At 39.4% G+C, this 12,825-nt stretch overlaps 1 protein-coding gene across 1 annotated transcript in view; it reads right to left on the minus strand.

The window, feature by feature from the left end:
• Positions 1-12,825, minus strand: part of USH2A (usherin) — an 844,952-nt gene that overhangs the window by 51,606 nt on the left and 780,521 nt on the right. Inside the window, exon 62 of the mRNA XM_077157816.1 lies at positions 761-988. Coding sequence (XP_077013931.1) covers positions 761-988 — 228 coding nt within the window. The remainder of the gene's footprint in view (positions 1-760; positions 989-12,825) is intronic.

Genomic DNA, 12,825 nt, shown 5'->3' on the forward strand with positions numbered 1-12,825 from the left:
ATGGTTGATGAGGGCTCAAGTGACCCTCCAAGGCCGGAGGAGACAGGAGACAGAGGCTATGGTATGGATTGACGAGTGAGTCACCACTACCCTTGGGTAGGAGCACCAAAAGGAAGATGAAGTCTGGCTTTCCTGGGGGTGAGGGCCCAAAGCATCGAAATGGGAGCTTTAGTGGAAATGCAACCCTGCTTGTACTCACAGGCCACTGAAGCCCGGGAAAGACGGGTGGCATTTATAAGATTATTTCTCAGGGCTATATAAAGAAGTTGGGGAGTTGACAGACACATGTGGCCTCCTGTCTTCAGCTTAGCGAGTTCTGCTCAAAGAGCAAACCAGGCAAGTCTTAAGCAAATAACTGGGTAGTACGATTCAGGAGGCAGGAAGAGCAGTCACTTAGAGTTCAGTTCTGGTGTGACTTCCTGCCTTTAAATCCAAACTCGGTCATGTACAACGTGAGCTTGGGCAGCTATTTAACCTTTATATGCCAAGTGAGGTTTAGTAGTACTCACCTAGTAGGCTCGACATGACATTAAATGAGGAAATCTACGGAGAGCATTTAGCCCACTGTTGAATTCATAAGAGGCATGACACATGTGAGCTGGTTTTCTCCCATTTTATGATGACGTGCCTGGAGGAGCCATCAAGAAGAATTAAACAGGCCGTGAAGGGAGTTTCCCCACAGCGGCCGGCTGGCCTGCCAGGGCCCAGGTATTTATCTACAGAGCGCCATATGTGTTTTCACAGGTAAGGCAGACAGTACCTTAATCACACCATTGGTTCTCACAGGCTCTGGCCACCGGAGTAGCAATGCTCGGCCGTTCTCTTTCTGTTCTACTGTAAAGTTGCTCAGTCCACTTGGGGAAGATTCTAAGGTTTGAACCAGAGTCCAGGGGCTTGACACTTCTCCTGCCTGGTTTGCGGCCACGATGCCAACGTGGTATGTCGTGAACGGCTCCAACCCGAATAGGTGGGCTTGATAGCTTGTTCCCTGTAAGAAAATGAACAATTTTCTTTTAGAAATTGCCAAGGATTCCTGGAAGGTCATTCTCTGAACTGCATGGCTAAGACACAACAGTGACAGCAGCACAAATACTATAGCAGGGTTTTGAAGTATCATTAGGAAAACAATGTTTTTTTTTCTTGTTCTTTTTGACATCCTTAATATACTACCTGATGTTCTGTGATGAAAGATATCCAGAAAATGTGCATTGCATGGGATCCTTGCCTTTTCAGAACTTGCAAACCAAAGGATATGAGATATGAATGTAAAAAAATCTATGATGCCAGGAATCAATGCTGTATCCAGCTTATGATGGAAATTGCTGGCACCAAGTTGAAGGCAGAGAATGAGATCATTGCCCACCAGATATAACCTGAACAATGATAATTCTCATGTACGAATCCCCAACACCATTTGTACATAAGTCTCTCCATCTCCTGCTCTCATTCTCTTGGTGTGATGAAAGAGGTACAAACAAATGAGCAAACACAAGAAAACAACAACAAGCCAACTGACTAAGCCCATATAAATACATGCCCTCAGAAGAGTCTATTACCAATCGAAAGGTGAAAATATTCTCATTTGTTAAAAGCATGATGACATCGTAAAGCTCACCCAAAATAGTTGTGAGCTAGTCTTTGAGAATTTAATCTTTGTTGATTTAAAAGGAAAAGAAAAAGGATAGCAGAATTAGATTTTGTAGTTTTCTACTTGGAGAGCAACATTCCACATATTTTGCCTGTCTAAACTGCAACTAAGAATCCTAATGTTTTGAAAGGCCCCGGGGTGCTCTTTCAACATCTGGTCTGGATGGATAGACGTGTTTACAGAGAAGAATCATGTCTGCAAGTGGGCCAGTAATAAGTGTAGAGATAAATGCGTGCAAACACATGCACACCCAAATAAGCACTTTCTCTTGTGTATCATACCCACTGGATGTGAAGGGTCATGTGGAAGTTTTGACTGCTTTAACAGGATATTTACATTTAATGGTGTGTGAGATCAGATTTGGTTTATTAGATGTTTAAATGTGATAGACAGTCTTTAGTTTTCCTCTTTTCTGGTAGACAGAGAAGGAGGAACGTGACGTGGGGAAGAGGAATTTATTTTCTGAGACTAGGTACCTAAGAGCATCAAAGTTATATGGAGGGGGCGGTGCAATGGTGGCTCAGTGGCAGAGCTCTCGCCTGTCATGCTGGAGACCCGGGTTCGATTCCCGGTGCCTGCCCACGCAAAAAAAAAAAAAAAAAAAAAGTTACATGGAAGGAAATTCTCCTTAATTTGGGGACATTCAAATATGATTTTGAACAAAACATAAAACAAGGTGACAAAACCAAACTGTGGGCCATTTTCCAAACTGGTTAGCCAAAACCAAAACACTCTCAGCAGAAATAATTTTTGACATGGTTTTCTTATTCTTGGTTGTAGGTTTCAACCATGTTATTATTTTTTATCATATGTTAAACACTGGCAGAGAAAATAAAATACAATTTCCTAAAGCTGGTGAAGTCAATTTTCCTGTTTCAATAGTCCCATTAGGATATTACATGCTAACCTCTTGAAATCTTTTAATATTTAAACATTTGCTAAGCGACCAGACACCGCAACAAATTTTACAGAAATACTAATTTCTCTTTTTTGAAATATTAAAAGTTAAGATCATAAATATTTAAAAACTTATTTCTCCACAACACTGGATTGGTCTTTTAGATAAATATAACACAGAGGTAGAATGACCATAATGAATATTAAATCTGAAGATGCTACAAGTTCCGATTACAAACATTCTTTTCTGATAAATGATTCCTTTTCTGTGGAAATAGGGCAAACACGGGCAAGATTAATAATGCAAAAAAGAATAATTCTTTGTTCAGAATACCCAGTAATAGATGCCAAAAAAGCATAAGCTCCAAAGCAAATAGTAATCACCTCTAACAGATTCTATATAAAAAAGGTAGGCTGTTGGGGGACATCTAGAGATAGCTTTTGTCATAAGAAACATGAAAAGCATGTGGGCTATAAAGCAAAAACATACGTATATTGTCAATAGCGGCACCTGTTCAATTAGTTTATTTCAGAGCTGAGACTTCTCTTCCGCCCCTAGATGGCGATACCACCAAACACTTCTGGTCACCTGGGTCCTTAATGATTAACAACCGGCATTCAGTCATCCGACACACTCCAGGCAACCATTAAAAACATAACAAAACTGATTTCATTATAGATGCTTTTAATAAACATTTACGGCTCAGATCTTTGAAAGCAGAAGTATTCAAAATGCCCTAGCCTCAAAAACTCTACCGTCTAATGCAGAAACATGACCCCTAGGTCTCAAGTTGAATTTTGTGCATGCCTAGCTCAGAAATTGTTTAAAGGTATGCTGCGCAATAGGTGATTACATCGGTTGTTTTGCTTAATGTGTATGTTTGTCTCTGAAAAACTAGGAATAATCACATATTGGGTTGTAAATAAGAATCTCTGTATCATCAAAGTATACTGAGAAAAATTCCCTTATAACATTAATGTTTAATTCTGAGGGTTCTCGGGGCGGGGGAGAATCACGACAAACATACCTGGCATTTCAATAAACCTCATTAAAGCCATGCTTTTTGCCAATCTTTAATAAAGTCCATATGGAAAAAATGAAGAAAAGTTTAAAATGGCAAAACAATCCTCTATAATATTTTAGGAAATGATTTGAAGTTATTCTCTCCGGAGTGGATTTTTTAATACCAAAGTTCACTATTAATAGTTTTTTTTTAGAATCCTGCTGTTAAATTTGGACACAGTTTAACTCGGTGGGATTAATTTGGATTGTGTCTTGTTTATTTGTTGTTATGTGCTAATTTCCTTAAATCCGGAACATTTGCCTGAGTACTGTGGATACAACCTTAAAAGTTTTAGATTCAATTCCTTCCTTTGAAGGTAAAACATTCTGTCCCACTCAATAGGGAAAACCTTATTAAAAATCATTTTCCTTCCTTTTCCCTCCTCCACTTCACCTTTCCTCCTTCTCCACCTTCCTTTCTCCTTCCATCCCACTTCTCTCTCCTTATTCCTTCACCTGCTTTCCTCTGTGGAGATTATTTTAATTCGATATTCTTGTTTCTTCCTCTTTGCTGTCATTCATTTGTTCTCTGCTTCCTTTCACTCTTTCATTTTGCCTATTTCTTTTGATCTTTTCTGGTTTGTTTTCACTTTTCTTGCCCTATAACCTTCTGGGTTATCAATTTATACTTGCTTCCCCTTTGACTTTGTCTATTCTATGCCCACACTCATAGTATATTCAGATTTTTAATTCTAGAAGTACATTAGCTTTTGTTAGGCACCAGATTTAAGGAAACAATCAAAGGAGAATGACTCCACAAATGAAGAGAGGGAGAAATGCTTTACTAGAGGATAGTCCGTTCTCTGCAATCTAATATTTCCAATAATATTTTGCCTTCTTCTCTCTCTCTCTCTTTTCCCCTCATATGCATAGGGCAGAGCCTAGACACAAATCAGTGAGTCATTTTATGAGGCATGGAGACAAGACTCTGGAACACTCTGCGAGGGGAGGCTCTCTGGCAATTTGAGCTACACTTTAACCTCTCAACTCTGCTCTTGGGAACATGAAACTGCTTTTGGAGTCTTCAGCAGTCTGACAGTTTTACACCATCTTCTCTGATTATTTCTGATGACTTGAAGTGCCCCAAAGGTAGCCATAGGGTCAATAGGTTTATGTAGGTTGAAAATGATCAAAAATTACCATTGATCTGTAGCTGTCAATAAAAGACTGTGTGGGGAGCTTCCCTGCACAAATGTTTAACCTGCATAAAGCTACCTAACTTAGTCATCTTTGAGTCGATTGAGCTGATGATACAGCACTTTCCAGAGCTTTCCCTCTGGTTTTGGGGTGTGTTTTCACTGAACCTACTTGTCTGGGCTTTTAGGGATCTTTTTACCCTGCTCCAGGTAATGAGCCAACTCAGTGGTCCATAGAGCACTCTTCAACAGAGTATTCCACATTTGGAAAGGTTTACTCTTCCTGGCCACCATCAACTTCATTCAAGGCTGAGGTTTTTTTCTTTTTTTCTGTCTTTGCCTTTCACTTACTATTTTCCTTCACCCTGGGCTTCTCATCCTACAATGGGCGAGCTATAAATCCTGACTGGGTGGCAGGGTTCCTTTGCCTCCTAGGGTGAATGCCAAGACCCAGAGAGTAATTCACAGCAAAAGTTTGCCTTTTTGCAGAGATAGCTTCAGAGGAATCTAGATTTAAACACCGCAATCCGTCTCCCTTAGTTCAACCATTGGGATGCCTCTTCTTAGCTTTATCAAGTTATATTTTGCTTTGTTATAATGATACAATATTATTTCTTTCTCTGGAGTGATGCAGGTATTCTAAAAATGATTGTAGTGATGAATCCACAACTGTGTGATGATTCTGGGAGCCACTGATTGTACTCTGTGTATGGACTGTATGTGTATGAAGAATTCTCAATAAAAATATTTATTTAACATTATGATACAATAAAGGAATTGCTGTAGGTTAGAACCTGGAGTTTCTGGTTTAGATTATAAATAAAACCTGAGCAGCAGGAAAAGCTCTCATTTACCATTGGCTTTGGGCAGCGTATGTTCAGTCAACTGGATGGCTTTATACATTGGATAGATGTACACATTGCAATGCTGGCAAAAACAACACCAAGCAGTTTTATACTTTACTGTGGCATGAATTCTATTTAGGCCTACTTTTCATTTACATTCATAAAATTAATTTTTCAGTTCCTCAAATCTTTATCAACACATTTATATCCAGTTTTTGTCTGTGCAAAAACCAAATCATACTTGGAAACAAAAATGATCTCTCTATTACTCAGTAGTCAAATAACAATCTTGGATGCTGGTTATCTAAGCATGGGGCTGTGAAGCCTGCAAAATGTGGGCGCTGTCAGAAAATTTTCACGGATTTCACATGCATGCTTATTTCACTAGTGCCATTGCATATCTCTAAGCTGGTGGTGAAAAGAAGGTATTTATTAATGGCACCCTCATACATGCAGTTGCCCCCAAATCACAGATTGACTCACAATACAAGAAAGGTCAGAAAATATCCCTTAGGTTCATAGTTTAGTGTTTTACGTTCATTAAAAATGGGTATGTGCCAGGTGGCATCACTAAATGGCACGAGAGCGCTGCCAATGTGGCCAGCGGAAACGTTTAGCAGTATTGGTCAACAGCTCCTTTCACTTTTTTTTTAAAGCATTTTTCAGCATCTTCAACGTAGAAAACTGGAAAGTTGCTGTGGAGATAACAGGATGGATAATACAGGCTGTTGATTCTTAGGAGCTTATAAGCAAACAGTAGAGATCAATGATGTATACAGATACACACGATTCAGTGTGTGGTCAATGTTAAAAAAGTCAGTGGCAGGGAACTGCTGAAGGAATACTTGAAATTGGGAAGGGAGGAGACAAGGAGCTGGGGGAAGATTTAACTGGAAGGTGGCATTTGATATAGGAAAGAAAGGACATGTAGAGTTTTGAGTAGGTGAAAATAGGTAAGGGAGTGGAAAAATAGAAAAAAAAACACAGAAGACAAGGGTGCAGGATACATTTGGGAAAGTTCTGGCATTGTGGGCATAGGGAAATAAATGGTGGAGGGAATAAAGCTGGAAAGGATCAGGCTATTGGTTTGCAGAGGGCTTTGAATGCCACCCTAAAGTTTTTGGACTATATTTGGTAGGAAACGATGAGTAATACTAGGTAAAAATTTAAGAACAAATTTTATCTAACAATGAGTAATGCTAGGTAAAAATTTAGGAACTAATTATGTCTAACAAGCTCTATGATGTAATTAGGAGGACGAATAAAAGAACTTTTAAATTTTGCCCTGTTGTGATGCAGGTCATGATTGATGATTGATTGATGAAAGGAATCAGCTAAGAATTATTTAATTCACTCCTATAATGCTTATTCAACCAATAAGTATAGATCGCCATTTACACCAGGTAATAGGAGAGTATCTTTTTTTTTTTAGGAATAAAACTAAACAATTTTTATGAAATGTTTGTTCTATTGCAAAATTTATAATTATTCTTTAGACATAGTATCTTTTCTTCTGATCACAGTCGGGGTGGGGATTGTCAGTGGAATGAATTGAAGCTGATCATTGCCATCCTGTCCTAACCCACCTCCAGGACCACAAGCTCCTGGACTGTGTTTTCTTCCTGACTGGGGACATATGTTGGTGGGGAGCCATCCCACACCCTTGTCCCTGGTTCCCTGTGCACACCAAACAGCCATAAGGCAGCTGGACAGGTTACGAATATCACTGGAGACCGGAAGATAGAATAAAGCTAACTCAAAACTGCACACAGGGCGGGCCACGGTGGCTCAGTGGCAGAGTTCTCGCCTGCCATGCAGGAGACCCGGGTTCGATTCCTGGTACCTGCCCAGGCAAAAAAAAAAAAAAAAAAAAAAAAGTGCACACAAGTGTCAAAGCATTCTTAGCTCTGGGTTCCAAGCAATGTTACAGAACTTAATCTGAAAGATTTCAAGAAAGTACAAATGACATATTGTCCCTTCAAGTAGTTGTGATATGGTATGTATAATTATCATTGACAAACCAGTGGCTCTCTGCACATTTCAAACTTAAAAGGTTTCAGTTTTGATCATTCGTGTGTTAATGCTCTGGACACGTTAGCACCTTTACTTTAACAAATATGAAAACTATGAAAAGAAGAATATTATGTAAAAAGGGGGAGTGTGTGTCATTTTTTTCCCTCCCATTGAAAACACATCATGTATTTCGTAATGGAGGTAGCAGCAATGGGAAATGAAGATTCAATTCACAGGCATTTGCTTTATAGAAAAATTGCCTATATCAATTTAATCTATAAAGCAAAAGCTAGGGTTTTTGCAAAATGAATGATGATGCTTCAGTTACCATAAAATCATTGGGGAAAAAAAGAATGGTTTTGAAATGGCTCATCTTTCAAGAGAGAAGAGGAAAAATTAAATTTGTGATAATTAAATTTTAAAGGGACAAATCAGTCACACTAAATATTAAAAAGCAGTACTTCAGATCTATCAAAATTAAAAAATGTGCATACTCTGTGACCCAGCAATTACACCCTGGCAATCTGTTTTATGAAAATACTAGCAAATTTTACCAAAATACATTTAGAAGAACTATTCCAGCATAGTTTATATTACAAACAATACATAAGTGGTTAACCATTTAACTAACTGGCTGGTTTGAAATGATGTATGTACCCTAGAAAAGCCATGTTTTAATCCTAATCCCATTTTGTGAAGGCAGCCACTTCTTCTAGTCCCTAATCAGCATTGTATGTTTGAAACTGTAATCAGATCATCTCCCTGGAGATGTGATTTAATCAAGAGTGGTTGTTAAACTGGATTAGGTAGAGGTGTGTCTTTACCCATTTGGGTGGGTCTTCATTAGTTTCTGAAGTCCTGTAAAAGGGGAAACATTTTGGAGAATGAGAGAGATTCAGAGAGAACAGAGAATGCTGCAGCACCATGAAGCAGAGAGTCCACCAGCCAGCGACCTTTGGAGATGAAGAAGGAAAACGCCTCCAGGGGAGCTTCACGAAACAGGAAGCCAGGAGACCAAGCTAGCAGATGACACCGTATTCGCCATGTGCCTGTCCAGCCGAGAGAGAAGCCCTGACTGTGTTCGCCATGTGCCTTCTCACTTGAGAGAGAAACCCTGAACTTCATCGGCCTTCTTGAAGCAAGGTATCTTTCCCTGGATGCCTTTGATTAGACATTTCTATAGACTTGTTTTAATTGGGACATTATCTCAGCTTAGAACTGTAAACTAGCAACTTATTAAATTATAAGCCATTCCATTCCTGGTATATTGCATTCTGGCAGCTAGCAAACTAGAACACTAACTATGTACTAAGCAAACTTCTAAGCTCAGAAGGCGCAGCAGAAATAAAGGGAGTCAAGGACTCTTTCCTGCATGAGTTACTATAATAGGGGAAAATAGACAATATATAATCCCCCCATAAAGATAATTAGAAGTTGCGGTAAGTTATGAAGGGAATAAATAAAGTGCTGCATTAGGCAGTGTTTGGGCATGGGTGGTGGGGAAGAGCAGCTTGTTGGTTTAAGAAGGTGGGTGGGGAAGGTCCTTGAGGAACCTGCATTCAGGCAACAATGAAGAGACCATCTGTGGGAAGAAACTTTTAGGCAAAAAGCAGGCTGAGAGTAGTGGCACTAAGGTGGGGGACAAGTTCGGTGTTTTCGTTCTCATGTAGAAGCTAGGTAGTGTATCTGAGGCTTGTGCAAGACAGAGAGAAAGGTGCAGCAAAACATCAAAGCAATGGGTAGCAGCCAGGAGGTATAAGGCTTGTAGCCCAAAGTAAAGATTTTAATTATAGTTCAACAAAAAATTATTGAGGGCCTTTAGCAGGAGGAGGATACTATTTATTTGGTGTTAAAGAGATCATTCTGCCTGTGCGTGGAAAATACATGTAGGGGGCGTTAAAAGAGGGAGTGGGGAACATCAGCTGGATTTGCAGAAGTCCAGGAAGGGTGATGCGTTTGGACTAGGGTGGTAATAGTGAAGATGGATTTGTATTTTAATTTTTTTGGGGGGGTGGGGGTGGTGCATGCTCCAGGAATTGAACCCAGGTCTCCTGCATGGAAGGCGGGCAAATTTATATTTTGAAAGTAGAGCCAGCAAGATTCAGATAGGTAGAAGGTGAGACAAAGAGAATGCTCAAGGAGGATTCTTGGGTCTTTGCCTTGAGAGAAAGGGTAGATGGCCTTGCCATTTACTGAGATGTGGGAAGCCTGAGGAAATAACAGATTTGGGGAGGGCAGGAGTAATTTTGGCTTTGTTAACGTCACGATGTCAAGTTGACAGATCTAGGAAACTACAGTTTTAGGTAACAGACTGTTTGTAATACACATTTGAGAGTTATTGGACATCTCTTCCCAATCCAGTCTTATAATCCAATTGCCTTCTCAACATCTCTACCTGGATGTCTAGCAGACATCTCAAACCTACCTAGTCTTTTTTTTTTTTTAACATGGGCAGGCACCGGGAATCGAACCCGGGTCCTCGGGCATGGCAGGAAAGCACTCTTATCTGCTGAGCCACTGTGGCCCGCTCCCTAGCTAGTCTTAATCTGATCTCTGGATTGTCCCCTCTGTCATAGTTTGTATTATGTTAAATTGGTTAAGGTGGAACTCTATACCTCAGAATTCCTTTTTTTGACAGACATACCCAAGATATGAGGATGTTTCATAAAAGGAGGTGTGACCAGTAGCATCAAATGATGCTGAAATATTAATATGTGCATAGACAGACCTTTGGATTTGGTAGCAAGTGGTCTTGAGCCAAGGTTTTTAGTGGAATGTTAGGGACAGAACTCTGATTGGAGTGTGTGCTGGTTTGAATCTGTGTGGACCCCAGAAAAGCCAAATTCTTTAATCCTCATTCAATATTGAGGGTGGGGTAATTTTGATTGTTTCCATGGAGATGTGACCCACCCAACTGTGGCAATCTTTGATTAGATGGTTTCCATGGAGATGCTTGTCCATCCATTCAAGGTGGGTTGCTTACTGTAGCCCTTTAAGAGGGAATCATTTTAGAAAAAGCTAGAGAACCAACAGAACTGACAGAGCCCACACAGTCAAATGCCCTGGGGAAAGCCTTATGAAATGAGGAGAGAAAGCTAGCACACATTGCCATGTGCCTTCCCAGCTGAGAGAGGTGTTCAGAAACCAAAGACCCCAGCAGACACCAGTCATGTGCCTTCCCAGGTATTCTGGATGGCATCAGTCTTTCTTGAGTGAAGGTAACCTCTTATTGGTGCCTTAATTTGGATATTTTCATAGCCTTAGAGCTGCAAATTTGCAACTTAGTAAATTCCCTTTCTACAAGGCTGTTCATTTCTGGTAGATTACATTCCAGTAGCTTACAAACTAAAACAGAGTGGGTGGAAGAGAGAACAAGATGTATGGAATCAATGAATATTAGCATAACTGTGTTGGCTGTTAAGGGGAACAGAGAAATGAGATGGTGGCTAGAGGGGGATGTGGAGTCATATTTTAAAGAAACGGGAGCTACTAGAGCATGTTTGTGTAGTGATAGGGATTCTCTGTAAGAGAGCGAGAGGCTAATAATGTAGGAGATAAAAGAGTTTTTTTTTTTTTTTTTTTTTTTTAAAGCAAGGCTGCCTTTTCACTTCTTTTATGGAATTCAGGTAGCCAAGAATTTGTGTATGGTAAACTGATGTGGGTGTGCTGAGTTAGCTGCAGCATCACGGCAACGCAATGTTTTATATGAATAACTACCATCATTGTATGCTTTAACTATCTTCAGATAAATTTGCAACAACAAAGCATCATCAAAAATGAGGTGGTGGATAAGCTATGAGACCTGTATCTATTAAGAGTAGGGTAATTTTTTAAAAAACATTTTAAAGTTATAATCACATTTATTACTTTTGATAAATTGAGCCTTCCAAGTGACGGGTAGTCAATGAAAAGTCCCCTGTTTAACCTGTCCTCCAGCCAGCCAGTTCTCCTACCCAGAGGTAACAAATGATTTCAGTTTATCATTTTCTTGTGTATCAGTCCTAAGATTGGGTAATTATTTGTAAGCAAAGATTTTGCTCTTATTATGTCAGACCTGCCTGTTGTAAAATACTTTACTTGCATTATCTCATTTCATTTTCACAACAAAGCTATGAGGTTGGTATTAATATAGATGAAGAAACTGAGGCTCAGCTAAGTTAAGTAAGTTGCCCAATCACAAGCTAGCAAGTGACAGAGTTATGATTTTATGCCTGCACTGTCTTGAGCTCAAATCCCATGTACCTGTCAACTGCATCAGTGGTTCTACTGTTTCAAGATCCCTTTACACTCTTAAGAACAATTGAGGATTCCAATGAGCTTTTTCCCCAGGATTTATATCCATCGATATTTGTCATATTGAAACTTAAAACTTTGAAATTTTAAGGGTTAAGAATATGCAAGCATATATTCTGTTAGCCAGCAGAGAGATAACACCATCAAATATTATGTAGCCATTGGGAAATTCCACTAAACACTCATAAGGTAATGAGAGTAACAAAGACAAATAATGTCTTAATAAGAAATAGTTTTGAACTAGCAGACCCATGAAAGAGCTTCTGGGACCTCAAGGAGTTCAGGGACTACCACTTTGAGTCCTTCTGAACTACACTACACCCTCCCTTAAATTGTCAACCCCAATTAAGGATTAATCAAAGATTTGTTTTAAATTTTATGTAGTAAAGAAAGGCATATTATCCTTGCAACCCTTGATAGGCACATTCATAGTCCTTATGGCTAACTGTGAAACATCTATGCATAATATGCCCTATTAGAAAAACTCTTAATTAGAGTTAGAGTCAAAAAATAGTAACTGCAACCCTACTCCAACCACCTCATTTCATTGTTGAGTCTAAAGTCCAAAGGGTTCAAATGACCTGTACCATATCCAACACTCCAATAATAACCCAGGGTCCCAATTCATGTCTATACATCTCGTCAATTAAAATCTAAATTATTTGTTTAAAGCAACATGTTATAAGCATTGCTACCTGTGAGCGATATTAAGTGAATTTATTCATGGGCCTACCCCCCACTTCCGGATGGATATTATATCTGTCTGTTCACTTGTTTGTCTCCCCATTACAAAGTAAATGTTTTGCATCAGGAATGTGTCTTAACCTCAGTTTCCTCATATGTCAATGGGCATGTTAATAGTACCTAACTTACTGAGGTATAAACTTTAGCTAGTTAACCCTTAAAATACTGGCTGACACAAAGTGAACA

This window comes from Tamandua tetradactyla, chromosome 4, assembly GCF_023851605.1.
Source record: "Tamandua tetradactyla isolate mTamTet1 chromosome 4, mTamTet1.pri, whole genome shotgun sequence".
NCBI classification, from domain to species: Eukaryota; Metazoa; Chordata; class Mammalia; order Pilosa; family Myrmecophagidae; genus Tamandua; species Tamandua tetradactyla.